The sequence below is a fragment of the Gambusia affinis genome, linkage group LG05 (assembly GCF_019740435.1).
Source record: "Gambusia affinis linkage group LG05, SWU_Gaff_1.0, whole genome shotgun sequence".
In the NCBI taxonomy this organism is placed as follows: domain Eukaryota; kingdom Metazoa; phylum Chordata; class Actinopteri; order Cyprinodontiformes; family Poeciliidae; genus Gambusia; species Gambusia affinis.
The window spans coordinates 3,723,839-3,747,198 of NC_057872.1; the positions used below are offsets into that span (position 1 = coordinate 3,723,839).

At 40.3% G+C, this 23,360-nt stretch overlaps 2 protein-coding genes across 4 annotated transcripts; one reads left to right on the forward strand and one right to left on the reverse strand.

The window, feature by feature from the left end:
* Nucleotides 1-71: 71 nt before the first annotated feature.
* Nucleotides 72-16,581, reverse strand: LOC122830709 (grainyhead-like protein 2 homolog). The gene is made up of 15 exons (XM_044116290.1): nucleotides 16,443-16,581; nucleotides 15,798-15,984; nucleotides 13,999-14,412; nucleotides 13,838-13,893; nucleotides 12,069-12,285; nucleotides 11,876-11,987; nucleotides 10,373-10,467; nucleotides 4,584-4,742; nucleotides 4,402-4,459; nucleotides 3,157-3,296; nucleotides 3,023-3,060; nucleotides 2,732-2,817; nucleotides 2,551-2,636; nucleotides 2,379-2,443; nucleotides 72-1,050 (listed from the first exon to the last, which is right to left on the reverse strand). The coding sequence occupies exons 1-15, from the start codon at nucleotides 16,454-16,456 to the stop codon at nucleotides 936-938; spliced, it is 1,842 nt and encodes a 613-aa protein (XP_043972225.1). The 5' UTR covers nucleotides 16,457-16,581; the 3' UTR covers nucleotides 72-935.
* On the forward strand, nucleotides 16,529-22,226 carry LOC122830711 (zinc finger protein 706-like). Of its 3 annotated transcripts, none has more exons than XM_044116303.1 (3): nucleotides 16,529-16,609; nucleotides 19,047-19,195; nucleotides 20,812-22,226. In XM_044116303.1, exons 2-3 carry the CDS (start codon nucleotides 19,061-19,063, stop codon nucleotides 20,905-20,907), a joined length of 231 nt encoding a protein of 76 aa, XP_043972238.1. In that variant the 5' UTR covers nucleotides 16,529-16,609; nucleotides 19,047-19,060; the 3' UTR covers nucleotides 20,908-22,226. The 3 variants fall into 3 exon arrangements, with proteins under 3 accessions (XP_043972238.1, XP_043972236.1, XP_043972235.1); XM_044116301.1 differs by lacking the exon at nucleotides 16,529-16,609 and adding an exon at nucleotides 18,131-18,335; XM_044116300.1 differs by lacking the exon at nucleotides 16,529-16,609 and adding an exon at nucleotides 18,135-18,363.
* Nucleotides 22,227-23,360: the final 1,134 nt, after the last annotated feature.

Sequence of the window (23,360 nt, forward strand, 5' to 3'; positions counted from 1 at the left end):
TTTAAAGCCTCCAAAAGTGACTTAATCCTCAACATTTAGATTTTGTTGCAACCAAATGGAGACACGCAGACTTCTGCGTATAAAACTATATTTAATGATTCATGAATAAGAGCATACATCATGGTGCCAAAGACAGAATGATACAGAAGTTGACACTCAATATCATTTTCAGTATGGTTAAAAGTAGAGGAAAGTAAAGGTGTGATCTGAAATCTCAGAAAATTGTATAAACCTCTTCAGTTTGGAGCAAATATCATAAATAATGTTGGAAAGAACCCAGAAAAAACACTATACTGATATCATGTCATTTTAAAATTCTCAAACATCTATTTACAACTCACATGCAAACTTTTGACATACCAAAAAAAAAAAAAAAAAAAAAAAGAAAAATGCAGGTCAACAATCTGAAAAAATTCAGAGTAAAAAAAAAAACTAAACAAAAGAAAAACATAAAAATTACTTTCTAGAGGCATCATGTACAGCTGCAAACAAAGAAAATCTGCCTGAAACATGAGTAATGCACAACCTGCACAACTTTTGGCTGAGACAGGAAGCAGACGAGGCGCTGACAGCAGACCTCACTGCTGTTGATTGTGTTCATCCTGTGGAACCTCAGCAAACCAGCATGTTGCTTTATGTAGATCTGGAATATTATCAGCTACAACGGAATAAAAAAAAAACAACCTTGTAGCAGAAAGCGACTGCTACAACGTAACATTCATAAACTGTCACACATTTCGGCTCTTTGTATAAAAAAAAAAAATCTCCTCTTAACCAGGCTGCCGCGTGGCATTCAAGGAACCCTGTTTGGTGCCGTTCTTAACGGTTACCTGTGATGCTTGTGAGTATCTACCCAGTTCTGTTGCCTCACTCAGCAGGCATCTTCTCTGTCCGTATAATGTAATGACTGAATCCGGCGCTGAGGCTGACGGAGGTCAGATTTCTGACAGGGTGACGTGAAACGAGTCGGCTGAGCTCTCCAGGGCGAGGATGAAGGTGTCCTCGTTGGAGTAGTGCTGGATGATGTTGTTGTCCATGTTCACCAGGACCCTTTGGTTCATAAAAACAAGGAATGCTGTTAAAAACAGAAGAGACTATAGAAAACAGAGCCAGGGTTATAGGTAATACCTTACTTCCTGGTTATTCCGTTATATACATTGACTTTATCAAAACGTTTTACACTGTTTTTGCCCAGCTTGGAATTTATTTAAAAACCTTACATAATATGGTAGCCATTTATTTTTTAATCCTCACCACTAGTTTTCAGCTCCAGTCCAACACAAAACAAGACATGTCCACTTCAGTCCCCATTTTTAAGACAAATTAGCATGCTAACGTAGCATGCTAACATGCATAGGTAATCATGTAGCGGCTGTTAGAAACACAAATGTAACGGTGTGCTACATTTGTACTCTGAAGACAGAATTTCCAAGTCCTAAATCACATATTCCAAGTAAAATCCCCAGAAGTTGAAATTCTGATTTGGAAAGCTAACATTCAATATGGCTGCCAAATAAATAGCAGTGATGGCGGCAGTAAAAATTATTTGCCGTTCCTTCACTTTGTATATTATAAAATCAGTCTCACACATATATCCAATGAACATGTTGCTACAGTACTTAAGCATGTAAAATACAAAGGAAGGCATTGCTACGGATTTGTGTTGCTAACTCTAGTTAGCACAACAATTAGCAAACTGCAGATTTTGGGATATCAAGTAATAGCTTTCATTTCGTTGGTCAAATTACATCAGTTAGCAAAAAGACAAGGAATAAAATAAGTAACTGTTACTTTTAATTTCAATTTGCCCTTTATCCAAATATGACTTAAAAAGTTACAACTTCAAGTTCTGAATGTTAGCATACGTAGACACGTTATCGTTTCTAGCACTTTAATAAACAAGACTGCTGTGGTGTTCTGTTAGTTTGACTTAACTTTGTAAACACCAGAAAATATGTTTTCCTACAAATTAGAATAGAAATGTCCTAAATTATGTAGTTTCATTGAAATATTAGTTACAGATCCAACTTTCATCCTACACAACTACATTATTACTTTTGGATATTATGCTGCGATAGTCCTTTATTACGCTGTTACATCATGTTGATGCAGCTTTATTGACCATTTTTAGCAACATCTTAGTTTGTTGCATATTTGAAATCACACTTTCATTTACATTCTCCACTACAATGGCAATCATTTGCTTGTATAAGCACAGCAGTTATGTTTTCCTCAATGTTAGATTAATTATTGTGGTGGAAGAAAAGCAGCCTTTCGAAACCTTAAGTGTATATAATTTTGCATTAGTATGCATTTTGCTTCCCTGTGGTTAACCACGTGTCATCAATCGGACGTCTTGTGTCTGTGAACTTTCTCACCCTTTTTTGCTTTTCTGATAAACTTTGGCGATCTTCTCAACAGGCACTGTGTACTTCTCAGAAATCTGTGAAGATAAAGTAAAAAAATAAATAAAAATTGTGAAAAGTATTCCAGGTCCAGACGAAGCCTTCCACATTTCAACCGTCGAACATCAAAAGGCCGGTCACTCACCGCCTCCCTCAGCGCTCTGAGGGTTGGGGCGTGCAGCATTAAGGCATCAAACACCTCATCACACTCCTTCCTCACATACAGCAGAACTAGAACAGAACGAGAAAAACATTTAAAAAAAAATGGAATAAACTATAATCGATATTTGGAAACAAAGAATCTGACTGGGATTAGAAAAATTCACCTTTCCGTTCAGGCTCCACTCTGGACTTCTTGGGCTGCGGTGGGCAGATCTCTTCCTGACTCGACATGGTCTTGTTAGGCTGCCCTCTGATGAACACATGAACAGACAAACAGTCCAGAATGTTAGCACTTTATTTGAAAAATCAATCATTTAGAACAAATGTTTTTGTTTCCAAAGTCTCTCCTGTCGCACCGCGTTTCAGGACAACACATCGTAACCGTCGAACACAAACCCTCTGTGTCGTACTGAGCTGCAGCAGGCAGGATGTCTAACAGAACCGGAGACGCTCACCTCTCCACGAGAACCTCATCAGTGCTGACGGCAAACACCTGCAGGAAGCGTCAGAAAGAAGTGAGAAGCGCTCGGCCAGACGGAGGTGGCGCGCGTCACGGCGGATGTTGTCAGCAAACCGACTGGATCCTCACCTGCCCCGCTCTCTGCAGGTTCCCGAAGTGGACATCAGGGATGAACAGGACCGGCTGGGAGTCCAGGTCCAGTATGCTTTTGAACAGCGTGCTTTCTGCCCTCCTGATGGGGGAGCTCGGCCCCAAGCTGCTGCTCTTTCCTAATTAAGAGAGAGAGCTCAGCATCTCTTTATAGGCAAGAATGTGTTTTTCAGACACATTGAGCTATTAAACAGCACTAACAAGTAGCTATGCTACCTTCACTTATTCTAAAAATGCTATATGTATCAAATATGACTTAAAACATTTTTGACTTTGTAATTTAACTCCTTGAAACTGGGTCTCTGTCTTTCTTAAACTCTGCCTTGAGGAAGTGGTCACATGGTCCCTCTATTCATAGAAGCAGCATAGAATGCATAGAAGCAGCATTCAGCATCTATGCACCACAAATCTGGAACAAACTTCCAGAAAACTGTGAAACAGCCGAAACACTGACTTCCTTTGAATCTCAACTAAAAATCCCCTTGTTTAGAGTTGTAGTTGGAGCGTAATCAATTACAAATTTATTGACGGAACCTGACTTAATGTCGTGTTTTGATTGTTGATTCCATGTTGCGTTGTGTTTCTGTGTTTGATTTGATGTTAAGCACTTTGAAATGCCTTGCTGCTGAAATGTGCTATACAAATAAAATTTGATTGATTGATTGATTAACCCTTAGACGTTTTTACCAGCAGTGCACTGAGAAGCGTCCAATCCTGAAGGATCATCCACTGCTATTTAAGAGGAAAAACACCATTTCTTTTAACAGAGAAGACGGTTTACGTTTGTAACCATTTAGCGATGCTGATCATAAAACCTGCCAGCGTCAGACCTTGGTGTCACATTTTCTACAATGAGCTCAGCAGCTGCGCAGTTCCAACAGGTGTTTGCTAATTGCTGCCGACTAGTCTGAAGGATCTGAGTGGAGGATTCCTGGGGTTAGTGCTGCTCTGTGAGGCAGAAGCTCAGCGGAGGAGCTGCACCGCCTTCGAGACGCCATTCAGCGTTTAGCACAGCTGAATGGTTGCCATGGAGATTAAAGGATTTCTCAAACATGCAGGAAAGAATCAAAGCATAGAATTACAAAAAAGTCGGTTTTAGGTAATATTGCCTCTTTAGAGTATAGTTCAAACATTTGCTTCCATAAAAGAAAATATCATTTTTACATCAAATTAGCTTAAGTTAGACATTTTAATGTTTAGAAAGGACAAAACAACATGCGTCACCTTTTATCCTCCTCCTTAGTTGCTTCTTCTCCTCATCGCGTAGCTTCCTCTCAGCTCCCTGCAGTGGGGGTGGCGGGGAGGAGGTGGACAGAGGGGAAACGGCAATTAAAAGAACGGATCCACCCGGGGCCAGTCAGCCACGCTGAGCAGACGGCTCCCCGTCGCCTTTGACCTTCCCTCACCTTGTCACAGAAGACCTTGATCTGAGCGAAGGCCCTGTGGACGGGCCGGCTGCTGCAGCTGTTGTAGCTGTAGGTGTCGATCTGGATTATCAGAGGCATGCCCTTCACTCCCTTCTGAGACGAGAAGTCTGTGCTCAGACAGTTGACAGAGATAAAGACCTGGAAGACAGAAAGACAAAAGAAAAAGAGAAAAAAACTAGGTCAGATCTTAAACCACGATCAGACCGTTGAGCTGCTGCTGATGGTGGACAGGTGAAGTGCAGTGACACTTGAAGTATCTTCTTGTAAAACACCTCATGGTACTGGGAAGAGTTCTGATAAATTAAAGGGAGATGATATCTTTTCCTGTTTTAGCTTCCCTTCATTGGCTCCCTGTTAAATCCACGATTCTCCTTCTTGCATCTAAAGCCCTTAATAATCACATCTCACATCAGAGATGTGACTGTATATTCCTAACAGAGCACTTTGCTCTCGGACTGCGGGTTTATGCTGGTTCCTAGAGCTGCTACAGGTAGAATGGGAGACGGATCCTTTAGTTCTCCGACTCCCAGTTTTAGTCCATGAGGCAGAGACCCGGCCCACTTTCACAACCAGGTTTAAAACTTTCCTTTTTTTGATAAAGCTTATAGACATATGCTGCTATAGACTGAAGGAAAGACTGACCACTTTTCCTCATCATGCTCCATTCTCCTACTACTCTCCAATTTTGCATATTTCAGCCTTCAACTCTGCTACATCGGCCCGATTCAGAACTGTGTTTATTTAAACTAGATCATCTGAAAAGATGATCTTGACACTTCCTGATGTTTATGATAGACATACCCGATTTACTGCCACAACTGCTCCCGAGTAAACCTAGATCACCATCACAGCCTCTACGTTCAGGCCTAAACAACAGCTCTACAGATGCTCACAGCTGTTGTTTGAAAGCAGGTTACATTGATAGAAGGACAGAGAGACGAGCATCTCTCACACTGGGGTGAAGGATGCAAGGCCCTAGTTGGTAAGAAGTTTGTTTTAGGTAGGCTTCTATTTTGAAAGTACTAACCCCTCTCTATTAAGATCAACTTCCTGAAGGTAAGACTGCTGAACTGCACAACCTAATGGCTTCACCTATTCGTCCACCTCAGGGACCCAAAGGAACCTGCCTCCACTGGAGCCGATTTGGTGACTATGCAGCCCTCAGATGTTTACACCAGGAGCCCATGTGACGTGTGTTCATGTTTTATAATACAACCACCAGTATGTGGTTTTTATTTGACTTCCCTATTTTGTCTGCAACACATCAGCTGATGATTGTCACTGGACTTTTTCCCAGGGATGGCTCAGAAACTGCAGCTCAATCAAGATGCTTCCAGTTATGCCCCCTGGTGTTCATTGTGGGTGCAGCAGCTCATCATGCAAACCCAGATGATTTGCAGGCCTTCATGTGTGTCAAAATGCATTCAAATCAATCGTTCCTTCTGGGCTCTTTCCTCAGGGAGTAACGCTTTTCCTCTGTAAGTCAACTTAACATGGAAAGCAGTATGTAGACTGTTTTTTCTTCTTCGAACGTTGCGTTTAAGTTTTAAGGAGGTTTTTTTTTTTTTTTAAACCGTTCTTTATCGTGGTGAGGTGACTGAGAACTGGTTCTCAATTCCCACGTCGTCAGCGCCACCTCAGCAAAACGAGGAGCCTTGGTTCTGCACCAGCACAACGGCGGTCTCGCTCCCATCGAGAATGTACCAAAGACTCATCTCTTCCAAGAATGCCTCATCTGACCAACCTTTAACACATCTGACTCACACCTGCAACTCTTTACATGTTGGCCTTAAAGCCTGCCAACATGCGCCATCACAGTCTTAGTCCCACCTTAAGTACCGCTTCACCACACTCGATCAGATAAAAACCACCTGGTTGACAATGCCATGGCACTTTGAGCTCTCTCTGTAAACACCTCCCTGTTTATAGTTGGTGTGCAGGTAAAAGGAAAAGGAAAGTGAGAAGAAATCCACGGTCTGTGTCTGGACATGTTGGAGAGCCAGCAGGATGAGTGGGATGTGACAGGAGTTTCTTTCTTCCTCCCAGAGAAAGAAACATTCATCTGTTCCACCGGTGTAGGGACTGCGAAGGCTGCTTGGGTCGCTCCCTCTTAGTAAACTTATTCAGCCAAGTGCAGACAAGGGGAATAAAAAAAAAAAAAAAACATGTTTCCGTGACCGCTAGTCCATCATCGTCGTTCCCCGTGACTGTGCCAACACCCTTCCTTTGAATCTAACAGGTAACAGCAGACGGCCAGGTACTGCTATTCAACCCACAACCTCCATTTTAAAGAAAATGTGAAGTTTTGACAGTTGCTAGGTGAGTGTTAACACGACCCCCAACATGTAAAGACTTCTGCAATACCATTAGAGAAGCAGTTCTTAAGCTCCATCATGTTATTGGAGACCACATCAAATTCCTGAGGCTATCTTCCACTACCGCCTCCAAACTGACCTGAAGAGAATCTGAAAAGTGCGGCGGTCTGCGATCCAGCAGCAGGTGCAGTCGCTACAAGTGTGAGAACCTTGTTTCTGTTGGAGGTTTTTTTTTTCCCCCCCAAGTCGCGAAGCAAGAACAGTCTGTTCACGTAAACTTCTAATCTCTTTTTTTTTATATATCAAAGTCTTGTAATGTATACACAGCTTACATCAGACTTAATGAAAAAGAAGAAAGCGGTAAAGCGTGTGTGAATGGTTGAGTGTGAGGGGTGGGTAAGCAGACAGGTTTGATGACTGGAAAAAAAAAAAAAAAGTTCCACGAGAACCTAGAAAGTTTGTATTCTCTGGTCAAATTAGAGCAAAGCCACAAAACTGGCACATCAGCAGGATAATTATTATAATAGAATGGCTGAAAACAACAACAACAACAACAGCAAAAATAAAAAATAAAAAAGAAATCAAGGTCTAGTCAAAACCCAGATCTCAAACTGTGTCTGGATTTGAAGAGAGCTGTGAAGAACCAAATGTCTTCAAACTTCAACATGATGAAGCAATGTTTTAAATAAACTAGTTCCAAAAATTCTCTGCAACAAACTCATAAGGCAAAAAAAATTAAAAGAACTAAAGAGAGAAATTACCGTTAAAATTGGGTTTTTAACTGATACTCTGCTGGCAGTAACAGTAACAAAGTTATATTTTATTGATAAAAGCAGAGGGTTTTTTTGTTGTTTTTTGTTTTTTTGTCAGTCATCGACAAATAAATCGGTTGTTCCCTTGTGAATCTGTGAGTGATTTAGTGCACAGTGATGACAGAAGGTCACAGTGTCATTAAGTAAATAGGAACAGCTCACAGTGCCAATCAGACAAGCCCCACTTCTCATAAATCGTACATTTTGGGGAGGCGTAAAAAAAATAAATAAATAAAAGCCTTAATTTCAAAGACTACAAATAAAATCGACATGTTGGTTCAACTTCTAAAACTCAAACCACACCCAAAACGAAAGAAGAAAAATCACAGAGCGGCCAGGCAGAGTACAGTGTAAACACTCCTCCACGCGGCGGCCTCACAAATTTAGCGACAAGGAGGAACATATTCTCATGACTGATGCCAAAATCGCATAAACCAAACACAAACACCTGTAGATTTTTCCGGTAAAACGGGAAGGGCGGCTCGAGCAAACAGGTCGGCGGAGACGGATAACGGTTAGGTGAGCTCTCACCGCGGCTCAGCGATCATTTTCCCACTGCGCCGCGTCAACAGCGTCGTGCCCCAACCTGCAGAGGTGAGGGCTGATTTCACTGAAAGCCTAAAGCGCAAACGGGCCTCCTACACAGCTCCGCCGATTCCCACCTCCACCGACCCGAGCCATTTAGTTCCTCCGCCAGCGGCACATGCGCTGCTGCCAGCATCAGTGGAAGTGTGTGTGTGTGTGTGTGTGTGTGTGGGGGAGGATCGGGGGGGTGTTTGCAGGAGGGTTGCTGTGTTTGTGTGAGGGCGCTCAAATGCCCTCGTAAAAAGCGGAAAGTTGAAGAGGACGCTGTGAAGTGGCCGTCCGCCGGCCACGAAGCAAACACAAACATGCTGCTGGAAGACCCGCTAGCAATGAGGATGGAGCGGCTTGTTGCCTGGCAACAACAGACTGTGACAAATAAAAAGTAAATATATATTTGTGCCAAATAAATGATCCAAAAATCTACATCAGAAGTCAGCCACGTTTGCAAAGTGAAATCTGAAGATGAAGTAACTGCAGCAGATTTACACAGACAAGGCCTAGTCAAAACCCAGGGAAGGATGGGCATGGCAGGGCTGTGGAAAAACAAAGACAAAAATTTTGATCTAATGTGTTGACTTAAAGATTCGAAGACTTCATTTTGAGTAGAAAGATTAAAAACACATGCATACAGAAGTAGAAGCACTCAAGTCCTAGGATGTTATTTACTGATATAATAATGACATTAACTGGCAGTCACTCTGAGTAATAACACCGGTGAAATAAATGCTTTGAGCAACTGGAAATTAATTTCACTCCAATTGCCACAGCAAAGCGTTTAAAAGATAAATCATAAGCTAAAAGATGTCAAAATGCATGTTTTAATTATTTCATATTATTGAGAAAATAAGGAATAAAAAAAAATACAAAGATGAAATCACAAAGCACTAACTCACTTCATCCTGACACTGAATTTCACAGCCTTCATCGCAATAAAGAAAATGAGGCCACATCCAAAGCGATGGCCGCACCTGGAACTCAATGGTTCACACAATGGGAAAGTCAAAAAAATAAATTAAATAAAATAAAAAATCAGCCAAGATTTCAGGAAGAGAACTGATGAGCTTCATTAGTCTGATGCATCCTGGGAACAATTTACCGATGCTTGAAGGAGCCTCGTTCAAACATTACACAGCGCTCAGGAAGGACACGGATTCTGTGTTCCAGAGATGAACGGGTTCTGGTCCAAAATGTGCAAATCAACCCCAAAATAAAAGTGAAAACAGTGTGTAACCTTCAGCATCCAAATCCATATTATTCAACAGCAATGCTAGAAAATACTAATTTTGAAGACATTAATAAATAAATCTCTGGCATACTCTTTTTTCATTATTGTGGCATTTAGCAAATAGAAATAATTCTGGTAATTCTAACCGATTTAAAACAAGGGAAGTTTAGTCTAGTGAGGAAAAAAACTCTGTGTGTGTGTGTGTGTGTGTGTGTGTGTGTGTGTGTGTCTTGTTATTCAGGGTATCTAAACTTCTGGTTTCAGCTGTACCTCTTTTTTTTTTTTCAGCTACAATATGAATTAAAAAAACGCTGATAATTAAACTGTCCTGTCTCAGATGGAACCACTTGTGTGTGCAATCATGTTCACTGAGCAGTGGAGGAACGCGGTACAGTGAACACACGAGGGGCGCTCCGCAGCGGAAACCTGCCGAAAACCAACAGAGCGCAGTGAAGGCGTGCGGCAAACAGTAAATATTTACAGTCAAACCTGCAAAGCCGCAATTACCGGTCTGCGTTTCTGTACAGCCGTTTAAAGAGTGACACTCGGCCCTGAGTGTGAGAGGACGGGGTCGCTGCAGCTGGCCGCAGACTGCCTGCAAATATGGTTTCTGTCTTCATCCAAGCGAAACTATTTGTTTATTTATTTTTTGCTTTTACCTGCTCAACAATAAGCTCAACATGGAATAGTTTAATGAATGGAAGTGAAAATGGAGCTGTAATTCTTGCGAGATCTGACCGACGGACATATTGGACTGCATGTCGTCGAGGGAATCGGCCGGGTTCTGAAAACCCCAAATCCCAGCACGCCTCTGCTGCTGCTGGCTCTTACCTTGGCTTCTTCGCTCACGTCCCAGGTGAAAGACACGGCGTTGTAGGCGATTTCCTCCACGTTCCCAATGGTGCTGAAGCTCTCCTTGTAGTCGGCTGGATGCAAAGACAGAAAAACACGAGAGAGAACCGTTTCAGACGGGGTGGCGTCCGGGCAAACGTCCATCTGTCATCATTTTTAATATTTCAATGCAATCTCAAAATTACAACGGGGGGAATATATCCTAAAATAACTTTAAAGTCGAAAAAGATTATGATTTAAAACCTTATTTTTGGGATGTTATATGCAAAAAAACTGTACTGGACAGTTAGGGATGCAATAATGTAAACATTCCACAGTCACATGACCAAACAAACACCAAATGACCAATCCCCGAAAAACAAACAGCAACAAGATGGAAACCAATATCAGTTGATGACATCAAGCTTTTTTCTTTTTTTACTTACCAGGCCGATAGTAGCCTCGTTAGCGACAGTGACTAGTTAAGGAGGAGGAAATCCTATTTTACAGCTCGTTTAAAGTTGAACTAATTAACTGGAATACTTCAAATAGTTTTGTGGGTGAATGGGAAGATGACGTTATACAGCACTATAATGTCAACACTTCATTCCATCAATGAAACAACGTGGTGGTGACATCATGGATTCAACTGTAGTATTTCCCAGATCCCTTGTTTACTTTTCAAAATTCCACACATTACAAACACGTTGTTTAACCTAAAACGTCCGATTTCACCAGTTCAACAGACAAAATAATCCAAATATATCGGGACGTAATATTTTTGTTCAGCTTGAAAATATGAAGTTTATTAATCTATTTGAATAAACGTTCAGCAGTCCGCCGAAACAATCTGCAGAGTTTATGAGTTCAACAACATTTTTTTTTCCACCTCTTATCCCCTTATCTTACATGCAGCATCTCTGAGTAAATCAAAATCTGACGTGGAAATATTTTCGCTTCTTAATCCGATTTCCAACTAAGAAAAAATAGAAAAATAAAAAAAATCATCCCAGCACACACCCCGGTCACGCATTCACTTCCACTCTCCTGCCACACTGTGCAGCAAGTCCATGCCAGCAGCGTTTGTGGCGTGAACTTGCCCCGCACAGAAAAACCCTCTAGTGGATGACAGATCTGGTTCATTCCGGAGTTTTTGGGCCGCAGGTTGAGGCCTGCCTCTTGAATGATCATACAGGATATGGCCGCAATCCAGGCCTGCACTCATTTCTCCGTAACGTCTATTCAAATGCAGCCCCACTGGCTGTCTGTTCACATGACTCCTGTGGGAATCGAACATCAACTGTTATTCAAATCTAATCCGGTTTTACCGCCCAGCAGGTGGAGGGATTCTCTGTCAGGAGTGCCGCCTGCTCCCACCTTGTTTTTCTTGTAGAGTAAGGGGGGAGGAAGTTAGCAGTTCCCGAGAGTAACAGCTAAAGCTAATCTGTGTAAAAAAAATAAATAAATTATATGTATATAAAAAACAAATTTAAATCCTCTTACCAATATCCAGTACCCTTTGCTTTGCAGTATGTTGTCTGGAATGCCAGTACTTCCAGTTCTTTAGCTGGTCGTCTCTGGACTTGTCTTCCCCAAACACCACCATGATCACACTCTGCGTGACGAGACACAGTCACGCAGCGTTACGAGGGCCGAGCGCGTCCAGCTCCTAGCCGGGACTCCGAGGATCCCTCACCTGCACCACGGTGTCCCGCTGCAGGTCGGAGCCTCTCAGAGAGGCGCGCCGCTCGCCGCTGGACGCCGGGCCCCTGGGCTGACAGTGGGCCGACCTGTAGCCGCTGTCGGACAGAGACAAGGCGTAGAACTGGCCCCGGTTCAGGTAGGCCATGGGGCCCTCCCCTTGGCGCGGCCGCAGCGACATGTTGGCCTCCAGGCTGTAGGAGAAGCAGTCACTGCAAAGACATCGAGTTGTCAAATCCTTAAACTGTCATGTCATAATATGCCCACAAGCTTTCATGCAAATAACAGGTCAAGGTAGTGACCATGGAAAGGTTTTTTACTAACAATTCAAATCATGTGGTTTGTATTCCGTTCGGACCCTGGAGCTGACGATTAGTTTAGCAATCGGTTATTCTATCAATTATTGTCATGATTAATCAGGGAGGAAAAAAAATTAAAAAAAGAAACATTCTGCAGAGTTTTCATTTAACCACTAAAGCCTTTTTGTACAGTGTTAGAAAAACATCAAAAGATGTAAATGAACAATTCAATTCCTTTTCTAAAAATGAGAAAATAAAGATTTTATTGCCTAAAATGCATCAACAGGATTCCGTTAGCGACGCCTGGGTCGTTTGGAGCAAAGGACGAATCTGCAGCTAAAAACATCTTTCTGACGTCAACATGTGAAAAGCTCAGCGCCTGAACATCAATACAGTGAAGAGCTGATCTGGTGTTTATGGTTTGGATTAATTTTGACAGCAAAAGGTGGTTAATAGGAGAATTTATTTTAAACAGAATTTGAAGCTAAAGCTCCCGCTTCAGGAGAACATTTACAATTTTTTACAGTGAAAGGATTTTTTTTGTAACTCTTAAATGTAGAATGAGAATATTTTTTGCACAATTTTAACTTAAATTTTACTCTGACTGTGCTGTTCTTTCAGCAAAATGTATTCTGTATTCTCCAGGTAACGATTAATCGATTGCTAAGTTAGTTGACGATTATTTCATCCCGATAAATCCTTTCATTTTTTATCTCTTTACTGACACTTTTAAAACTCTTCCAACAATGAAGGACGTGAGCAGGTTTTCTATCCATTTTGTTCCTCTGAAATAAATGGAGTTCATTTAATTTCCCTTTGGGATTTTTAACGTATTTTTGGATTTGAATTTGAAAAGATAAAAACGGTTACAGATCGTGGGTGATCCAGCGGTTCCCTCGGCTCCAGAGCAAACACGGTTTGTAGATTTAAGAAGTCCGACCTGTTTAGCAAGTTCATCTGAAGCAAAGAATATTAAAAACCTTGGACTGGATGAGGTTTTCTTTCATGTCCTGAAACTAAACTGGAAATGATAGCGACAGTCAACCGGTCAAAATAAGCAATTAATTCATTAATTGATCTCGTAATGAATTATAATTAGCTTGATCATTTCCATTGTGAGGACGACTATTTTCTGAAGGGCAATTTTGTTTGCAGAGACTTCATAATTCATTTTATTCATGGTTTCACTTGTGTTTTTAATTTCTGCTTTATTGATTGCTTTTGGTTGTCTTGTTCATTTCATTTTGGTTGTTTAAAATATATCTTCCAGTTCCACTGTTTAGAGTTCTTTACAAGTTATTATGTCGTTAATGTGTTACTTGAAATGGTCTCAAAAAGCCCCCTAGTATTACCGCTTATCGCAATAATTCCTGGGACATTTTACCACCCAGTCATTTTTGCCATGGCGACAGGCCTCATTTAAGCTTTTAGTACCAGAAGGTTATGTGTGATGATAAAGTCTTACATTGGTAGTTGATGGAGGGACGTGTCGACTCGTGAAGATCGACTTCTGTGATAAATCTGTAAAAGACAAAGAAAACAAGTGTGTTTTGAGAAAAAAAAAAAACAGAAAGTGGAGCAGAAGTCGGGGAAGGCAGAACTCGTATGCAGGAAGCGGCACCTGACCTCTTCCTCCAGCCGTTCCTCATACGTGCTGTCCGGAGGGCTGCTCTGCTCGTCCTTTTGGTACCCAGAGAGCGATAAGTGGTAGCAGCTCGGCTCATAAAGCATCCTCTGCTGCTCTCTGGGTTCCTCCAGGTGGGAGCTTAAAACTGGAGTGGACGCCTGGCTCTCCGTTTTCACCAGGGCGAGAGGCGCACAGCCGCCGCCTCTACCGTCTCCTCCTCTGGTATCCGAGGCGACGGCGGCAGCGGCACGCTTGGAGCCGTGGTGTTCCGCCGCGGAGCCGTTCAGGGAGAGGTTCACCGGCATGGATCTCAGGGCCTGGCTGTGGTGATCCAGGACGTCCGGGCCGCCGTAGGCGTTGGAAGGGTCCGGGGGCGGGACACCGCCGGACGAGCGCTTTCTCTCTCTAGGAACCTAAACGTATTAAGGCAATGGAAAAGATAAGAACTCAAACCTGAGGTCATTACCAAGCCCCACACAGGACAGAAGGGGGGGAAAAATGATGTATGATGCATATCTAAAGTCATTCTTGTTCAAATGACAGATTCTGATATTAAAAAGAAAAATTAAGAAATCCTTTCTGACCTTTTTTCACTTCTAGTCACCACACTGTTACCAACTCAGCGACTTTTAGGCTATATTTAGCAACACTCCAGACAAAGACATAATAAAATTTGATAGCGGTCTAAATCGGAATCAGCAGGTCAGGCTTTTTAAAGATCGGTAAAGAAAACTGCGATCGGTGCAAACCTAATCAACTGTGTTGAGAATGAATTCCCACACACACAGTAAATAGGAGTGCATACACACCTGCCACATTTAAAATACCTCCGATGACAACAAGTAACGTCTGACTGTTCTAGTTCAATTTTAATGACAAATTAGAGGGACTGCATTGTCAAATCCAAATTAGTCTGGAGAAAGATGATAAATATACTACAGTGAAGACGTTCGTTTCTCTTCGGCTGGGACTGAAGCACACATACAGAGTTTTCTCAAATCTCCACTTTGGTTGGGTGTTTTATGAGTAATAGAGTTTCTGTGTGGATGAAAGGCCAAAAAGCATAAAAAATGTATTTGTTTAAGATATCTGTCTACATGTGGACTAGGCCCCAGAGTATGAACATTTTTGCAAACAGGTTGTTTTAGCGTTTCATTTTGTTCTCAGGATTTCAGTTTGTTTTTCCCTCTTGGTTTCTGCAGGTTATAGTTAACATTAAAAGAGAAAAAACAAATAAATAAATAATATATATTTGTATGTTTACCCAACAGTCATGTTTTTGGACTGTGGGAGGAAGGCTGTTAGGTAAATTGGTCTCTCTAAATGGTTAAATCGCTCAGGGATTTTCAAAATAAAGCACAAAAAGGGAGGGCAGGAAAGGTGCAGTCACACAATATTGAAACAAGAATTCTGAAATATTTACCTGTCAAAGTTTGACATTCAACCTTTCACCAACTTTAGACTTTATAAGTGTTATCCATGTGCAAGACAAGAGTGGACTCTTCTTTAGTGTTTAGATTTCTGGCACATTTATTCAGGAGTCTAGCTATTTGTGCAACTGAAGCAATCTCCAAAGCAAACAAGACATTTTTGATAATACACAAACGTCCATTAGTGGAGATCATGAATTCCCAGTAGATGGGATACTAAAGTAACTTCTCCCAATTGGATCTTGCAAAAATCTTTGCACTCTCTCTGTCAAAAGCACATCTTTTTCATCCCTTAAATGTCAACTAATTATCAAAAATGCACATTTTCTTTTTTCCATTATTTGGCGTGCAAGGCCGTCCTTTCTGACCTTGTAGTAGTCATACAGCAGCCCCAGAGCTGCCACACTGTCCTCATCTCCATTGATGCTCATCATGGCCTTGGTGGCGGCGATCAGCGGGTTTTCCAGGTAGTTCTTCCACGCCTCATCCTCGCTGCCGAACACTCTGCGGGGGGCCACCGACATTTCATTTGGCACCACCACCACCAGCCGTTTGCTGTTGAGGCGATGGGAAAGCGTTGGGTGTCAGATCAAAGTCAATCTGTCAACACGGGACAACAGTCTGTGGAGCCAACAGCCATGCCTCAGGCCGTTTCTCACCAGACTTCTGTCTGTGTGGGTGAACGGGATTCATTTCAGATGCGCAAAGAACACAAACTATGAACGTAAATCATATTGTTGTTACCCACGATACTCAAAAGATAACCATAAAACATCTTCATTTGAGAATATGTTATCATTTAAAATCAGAAACAGCTTTAGCAACCAACACATCTTCTAATATGTTTATGTTGAGCTTAAACACCGCCTTTCCCTCCCGCCCCCCATTAAGCTAGGTTCTAGTTGTGCTTAATTATCTAAATATTGATGGGGTTGTATTAGTACTCCGCATGAATTTCAAACCAGCGTGTAAAAAAAAAGAAGAGAGAAATAATATTAATGGCTTTGTCTTACCTATCCAGGTCCATGTTGCACTCTGTCGTAATTTCTTTGGACTGGCGCGAGAAACCGGCCTTTCGAGTTGGATCTGGTCACTTTGTTTGGGGCTCTTCAAACTTCGGCAGCCTGGGCCCCTGAGGCTGTCTCGGAGGAAGCTCTCGATGAAAACAGCCAACAGAAGAGTATGTAATCTTACCAGCTACACCGTGGTCCAATGTCCATCTTATTACTGTCAACTTAAAAAAAAAAACAACAACACCAACAAAACATCAAACTGACTTCATTAAGAAGAATCTTGTGTATAACTGGACAGGGTTTATATTTAGTTGCGAGGGATAAAGGTGTTCAATGCGGCACCTAAACAGGCAGGACGAACGAGGAAAAGGGGGCGGCTTTGCTGATTGGTCAAACGACTCCACACAGGTGGTGCATTCTTGCTCCTATTGGTGGATTCACAGACGAGAGGGTTGACTTAAAAGGACAGGGAAGCGATGTGGGCTGTACGTCTATTATTTTATGTAGTTCATGGAAATAACTCAAAAAACAATAGAAACCAGCTGGTTTACAGGGAATATATTTGAATTCTTCTTGGTCCTTTGACCAAGAAGTGTTAATCTTCTTGGTCAAAGAAGATGACCAAGATCTTCTTGGTCATTTTTACTAATTTCATTTTTGCACAACTTTGGGTGTATTGGGGCAAATAACATCAAATAGCATTGTTGCATTGTCTGCAGTATTTTTTATGTATTCTAAATATTCTTGTGTATATACACAAGAGACTATGTAGCATATATAGCTGACAGTGTGGACACTCCGGGGAAGCACAAAGATAACTACATACGCTTTTTTAATAGTTTAGTATGTAAGACTAGTTTTCACGCTGAGCATCTTTATTAAAAATAAAATAACATAAATGAAAACTGGGCTGCACAGGGGTGCAGTTGGTAGCACTGTGTTCAATTTCCGTCATGGGGTCTTTCTACATGGAGTTTGCATGTTCTCCATGTGCATGCGTGGATTTTCTCCAGGTACTCCGGCTTCCTCCCACAGTCCAAAAACATGACTGTCAGGTTAATTGGTCTCTCTAACTTCTCCCTAGGTGTGAGTGTGTGTGCATGGTTTGTCCTGTCTGTCTCTATGTTGCCCTGCGACAGACTAGTAACCTGTGTACTCTGCCTCTCGCCCGAAATGTTTGCTGAAGATAGACATACTTGTTTTATATATTAGATTTGTCCTTTTATCTGCTTTTGTTTTCAATTGCCTATCTGTTTTTAGAAAGCTCAGAGACTCTGTCTCATTTTGTGGTACATTTCTGCTATTTCATGTGCAATGAAATGACAAGAAGAATTACATTTGTTTTAAATGTCTTCATACAAATCATAAAATATGATACTAGTGTAATTTGATTAGTCAATCAATTCCTCAAATAACCTTCATCCTGTAAAGTGGCTTTTTAGGCTGTATCCTGACATCTAGTGGCGAGCATTTAATTTTACACGATTAGGTCGGACGTGTGTGTGTATATATACTGTATACATATGAGCTGAGAAATGTTTATGTTATTTTGTAAACTGTACAAAATAACAGTTTAAAAAATAACAGACATCATTGTTTTGAAAAGAAATCTTCATTTCGCTCTGAATTCTTTTTCAGTAGCGATTTTACATTAATGTGTTGTCAATAAAAAAAAAAACATCCACTATATCCATATCAGTACAAAAGTGAACTCAATTTTCTTCCCAGCGTTTAGGGACGACCCTGAAGGCAGCACGGTAGACGGCTTGGGCATGCGCATTAGAGCATTTTGTATGCAAACCGTTCGAAATCGACGGATTGTTCAGAGGAAGCTGGCGTTTGTTAAATTTCATTTTTGTGGCAGTTGTGAATAATACTTTTTTTTTTTGATTGGTAAGCCATTTACAGATGCTGTGTTTACGTAAGTTAACAGCCGACATTTAGCATCTTTTGTACATGTCTACGTATTACTTCTGCTAGTATGAAATTGCAACCGGCTGATAAAATGTGTATGTTTGAGCTAATTTAAAATGACATTAGGGTTTCATTAATGTCCATCTTGTATATATTTACCAAAATGTGATATGTGTTTTCCACCGTCTCTGTCAGTGTTACCGTTTATAACTGCTTTTAACTCAACGCTTGCAATGAGCGGTTAAGCTACAATGCTAGCCTTACGTCACTCCGTCCACGGCACGTACTGTACAGGCTTAGAAAGACTCTGGTGTTGTTTGGACTGCTGATAGTAAAATTATATACATTTATCGTTTCCCCTCTGAAGCAGGGTTCATACAGCCACTAAAACTGACCCAGTTCCGGTAAATTTATAGAGGTCTGCTGTTTAATTTTCTTTGGGGAAATTTCCAAGTTAATTGCTTTTTTTGCTTGTGACCTAAAAAGAGACAATTAACCCAGTTTTGAGAGATATTTGACACTTCATGTTGCTCTGAACATTTTAAAACACATCAACATCATTGGACGTGCTCAAACATCATTGGTTTTTTAAATGGATTTCCTGGTTTCATAGTTTGTTTTTCCACCACTTTCTTCATCCATCCTCTCTCACACGCTGCCATTTTCCGCCTCCTGTCTTGATTCCTTCAGGTGTAACAACAGATATGGCCCGTGGGCACCAGAAGTTTCAGTCCCAGCAGAAAAATGCCAAAAAGCAGGCGGAAATAAAGAAGAGCAAAGGTCATGACCAGAAGGCAGCAGCCAAAGCTGCCTTGGTGTACACCTGCAGTGTATGCCGGGTACGTAAATTATATGCTTCAATCTGAGCACATGCTATGCTTTTGTGTTTAAATTGCTTTTAAAAAGAAAACAGGAGAGTCTCAGTTATAAAAAATGCACTCCCTGCTAAGTATTACCCAAACCATCTATGGTTTACGGAAGTGTTTGTACCCGCGTCATGTTGCATCACAAGCTTTATTGAATTGGGAGACAGTCGTCACATGGTAGTGCAAAATTGTAAAAGTGGGCGAAATATGGTGAATGGTTTTGAAAAATCTGAAAAGTGTGGCTTGTATGTGTTCATCCCATTTTCGTCTTATTCTTTTGGTTTTATTGACTGTTGGCAAACTAATTTAAGTGCTTTACTGCCAAATTCAAATGAAACATTTCAGCAGATTTTACTGTATGCTGCATCATGAGACGAATTTCCTCTCATCAGATCTGGTGCATATGAATGTTCAATTTGTAAAGAATAAAGGCTGCGATAATTGACTATTTTACTTAGCAATTAATCTATTCTGTTGATTAATTGATTGGGTACAAAAAATTGGCAGATTCTGCAGATTTTTCATTAAATCCGTTTGTTTTAAAATAGCAACCAAACAAATCAATTCTCTTTTTCAAATTAGATTTTTTTTATTTTTCTTTTTGCCTAAATGCAATAACATTTCATTTTAGCGTATGCTTGATCATTTGTTGCAAAGCATGCCTCTGCAGCTAACAAAATAATTGTGACATCTACATGAAAAATTCAGTCCTTTCTGTCTGACAGAACATCAATACAGTGTGTAACTGATCTGCTGATTATTTTTGGACTAACCGATTAATAATTGGATAGCAAACGGTGCATAGCAGAAGTTTTTTTTATTTTTTATTTTGTTTTGTTTGGCTTTTTTTGTGTTGCAGAATTTGAAGCTAAAATTCCCACTTGAGGAGGTTCAGGCAGAACATTTTTACTGTTGATAGTTTTTTTTTTTTTTTTTTTTTTTTATGTCTAGAATGCAAAATGTATATATTTTTATACAGTTTTGGTTTAATTACCGCTCTGAGCGTGTTGTTCTTTCAGCAGCTAACCTTTTTTTGAGTCTGTATGCTCCCATTAACGATTTATCAATTTCTAAATTAGTTGACTATTATTCCAATAATTGATTCATCGATGATCAATCGGACTAATCGTTTGAACCCTAGAAAGAAGCTTTAAACATCCTTCTTTATTTGAAAAAATAAATAGCAATAGGTAACATGAGTTTCTACTCCGAAGCTGTAAATCGGCACCTAAAATGTGAAAATAATAATTGCCTGTTTTGAATTTTAATTTGAAGTGGAAACTGGGTAGACTGTGGTATTTCTTTCCTTATTGTGACAACAATCTAACCAAACAAAATAAAAGGGTCACTCCAACAATGCTGAGTCATGTTGACGTTTTCAACTTGACTTCCTGCCTTTTTGGGTTGATTATTCATTATATTATTTGGAAAAGACTTGTTTTTTAAATTTTCATTTTCTTGTTACTGCATGCATTTGATACAGTCCTCTTGTTTGTAGGAAGAATCTTTTTTTGTACTTGCAGTTGTTAACTTCTGTTTTCATATTCCAATTTCTCTTCTTTTTTTCTATATATTTTCTTTTTTATCAGACACAAATGCCCGACCCTAAAACCTTCAAGCAGCACTTCGAAAGCAAACATCCAAAGTCTCCGATGCCCTCGGAGTTAGTTGGCGTGGAGGCGTAACACACCCACCTCCTCTGATGAGACAGCTGAAGCTGATTCAGGACAGGCTCTGTCTCCACTTTGGACACATAACATTGAGTGTTTCAGAAGAAATATCTGTTTCTCCAGCTGATTTATCTGTCTTTGAGTGTTTTATGCAGAGATGGTATGTACCTACTGGTTCCTCTCTTTTCTTTTTTTTTTCACCCCCCAGTGTTTTGTTTTTTTTCTTTTCCCTAACCTGCCAAAATTTGATCCAGGCCCGTTACCGAGGGACAGATGAGGCAGAACCGACCGGTATTCCCCCCTCGCCTCACTTCTAAAAAGTCTTGCATGTCGAATTGTAAACATTCTTTGCTCATTTCCAATGCTAATGTTACAAGAGCAGCTCGTCTGTGTGCTTTGTGACTACTGCACCGTCTCAGGTCTCCCATGGTTGCAGAGCAGGCTGTAAAGCAATGAGCCGGGTGGCAGTGGCTCCGCTCGGTCAATCTGTCCTCCACTTTTCAATCCAGCGATTTCTGCAAAATATTCGAGTTCATGTGTCTGGAAAGAGAAATGTCAAATCAGTTGGTTTGTTCCTTTTTACTTCCAAGCTGCACTGATATCATTCCTGCCTGGAAAGATTAAACAGAGCCTAGCATGCTGGTTATTGTTGTCGATATGAAGAATATGTTGAAGACACTGCGCTACACGGGTACTGAAATTCCTCCGTCTTCCCCTCAGATTTTCATGAATTGTACATAGTTCACTTCCTGTGAAAGGTAAATGGAGGATTTCACAGTAAACTCTATCCAGAGGAAAATCCTTTGACCTCATGAAGTATCTCTTACCTAAATTTAGTTTGAAGTGAGTATAGATGATGGTAATGGGCTTCTCCAGTTCCCAGAGGTTACCATGGTAAGACATTTGTGACATACGCGTGCACAGCTGCAGTTTTGATAACAATTTAGTTCATCACTGTAGAGTTTTCCAGTGTAAACGGTCTTAACAGTCAAATTTCTGACATTCTTAAGTGCAAGTCTTTGTTCTCCAATCACGATTGAGGTAAAGTGTTCCGACTCTGAACCTGCATTAAAAGTCTGAATTGCATTACACTGTAAATCAGCTTTGGTTATTTTTGTATAAACTTCCTTATCACGACCAACTACCAGATTTAATTTATTGAAAAGAATAGTTTTTCCAACAGGTTTGGACCTTCTGGTATTGAACCACTGAACATTGTATCACTGTGCTCTAAGTCTGGACTGACGACCAGCCTTGTTTTTACTTTTGTAATAATCATATCTTGTCAGTGTAATGTAATGTTTAGTCTTTTAATAAAGGTCTTTTATATCAGGTCTTCAGTGTTTGTTTTTAGCATTCTTGCATGAATAAGCAGAAATGTCCCATGATATGTTTTTCATGGAACATTTTTACATTTATTTTTGATCAATTGGAATATTAGAATAAAGTTTATTTCGTTGACTTGAATTACTAAATGAAACATTGATGAAATACACTCGGATGGATGCTTTATGGGGCTTAATGCTAATAAACACATTTAATATTAGAACCGCTATGAATCTATTAAAAACCTGGGCACAAATTTTGAATCATAACTCGATCATAAAGTCTGCTGGAAACTTTATATTGCTAACACACAATCCAAGATGGCCAGGAGCTTTTCTATAATGGAGAAATCAAAATACCTGTTAGTCTCTAACTCCATACACACTTACACTACCATACATTAGCTGAGGAGTTGAGGCTACAAGAGCAATTTAGAAATAGTTTTCAGTTTACAAAACGGAATAATTAAAATTCCCCACTATTCTGATTTTTAGAGATTATTCAAATCCACTGTTTTTAAAATCCATCCATCCATTTTCTCTAATGGGGTCGGGAGGGTTGCTGGTGTCTATCCCCAGCTAACATTCCAGGCGAGAGGCGGGGTTCACCCTGGACAGGTCGCCAGTCTGTCACAGGGTTTTTAAAATCTAAAATATTAAAATTTGGAGATTTTGTTTAATTGAAAACTTTTACAAACAATTTCTAAAGCAAAACAAAATTAACTACTGGGAAAACCTTCAAAAAAAAGTGCTAATACTACAACAAAACAAGTGGGTGTTACAGAGAATGGATTTATGGAATAGCTTAAGCAAGGTAATTAAAATCTGTACGAAATTTTAACAAAAAATCTAAAGCTAATACATATTTTAAAAAATGCAGCTGAATAACATACACACCTAATATTGTAAATAACACAGAATGAGTAGTATATAATTTAATTGTCAAGGATAATGTACTATAATACTTACATTTATAAGTGTATGTATGAATGTAAAATTATACACAGTTATTTTAACTGGAACAAGTAGATAAATGTTCCACTAAATCAGCTCTCAGATTTCTAATCTCTAATTAGAAAAGAGATATCTAATAACTCTTTTTTTTTCTTTAGCTTGTCAGGACTTGTTCACTATTGAAACCAG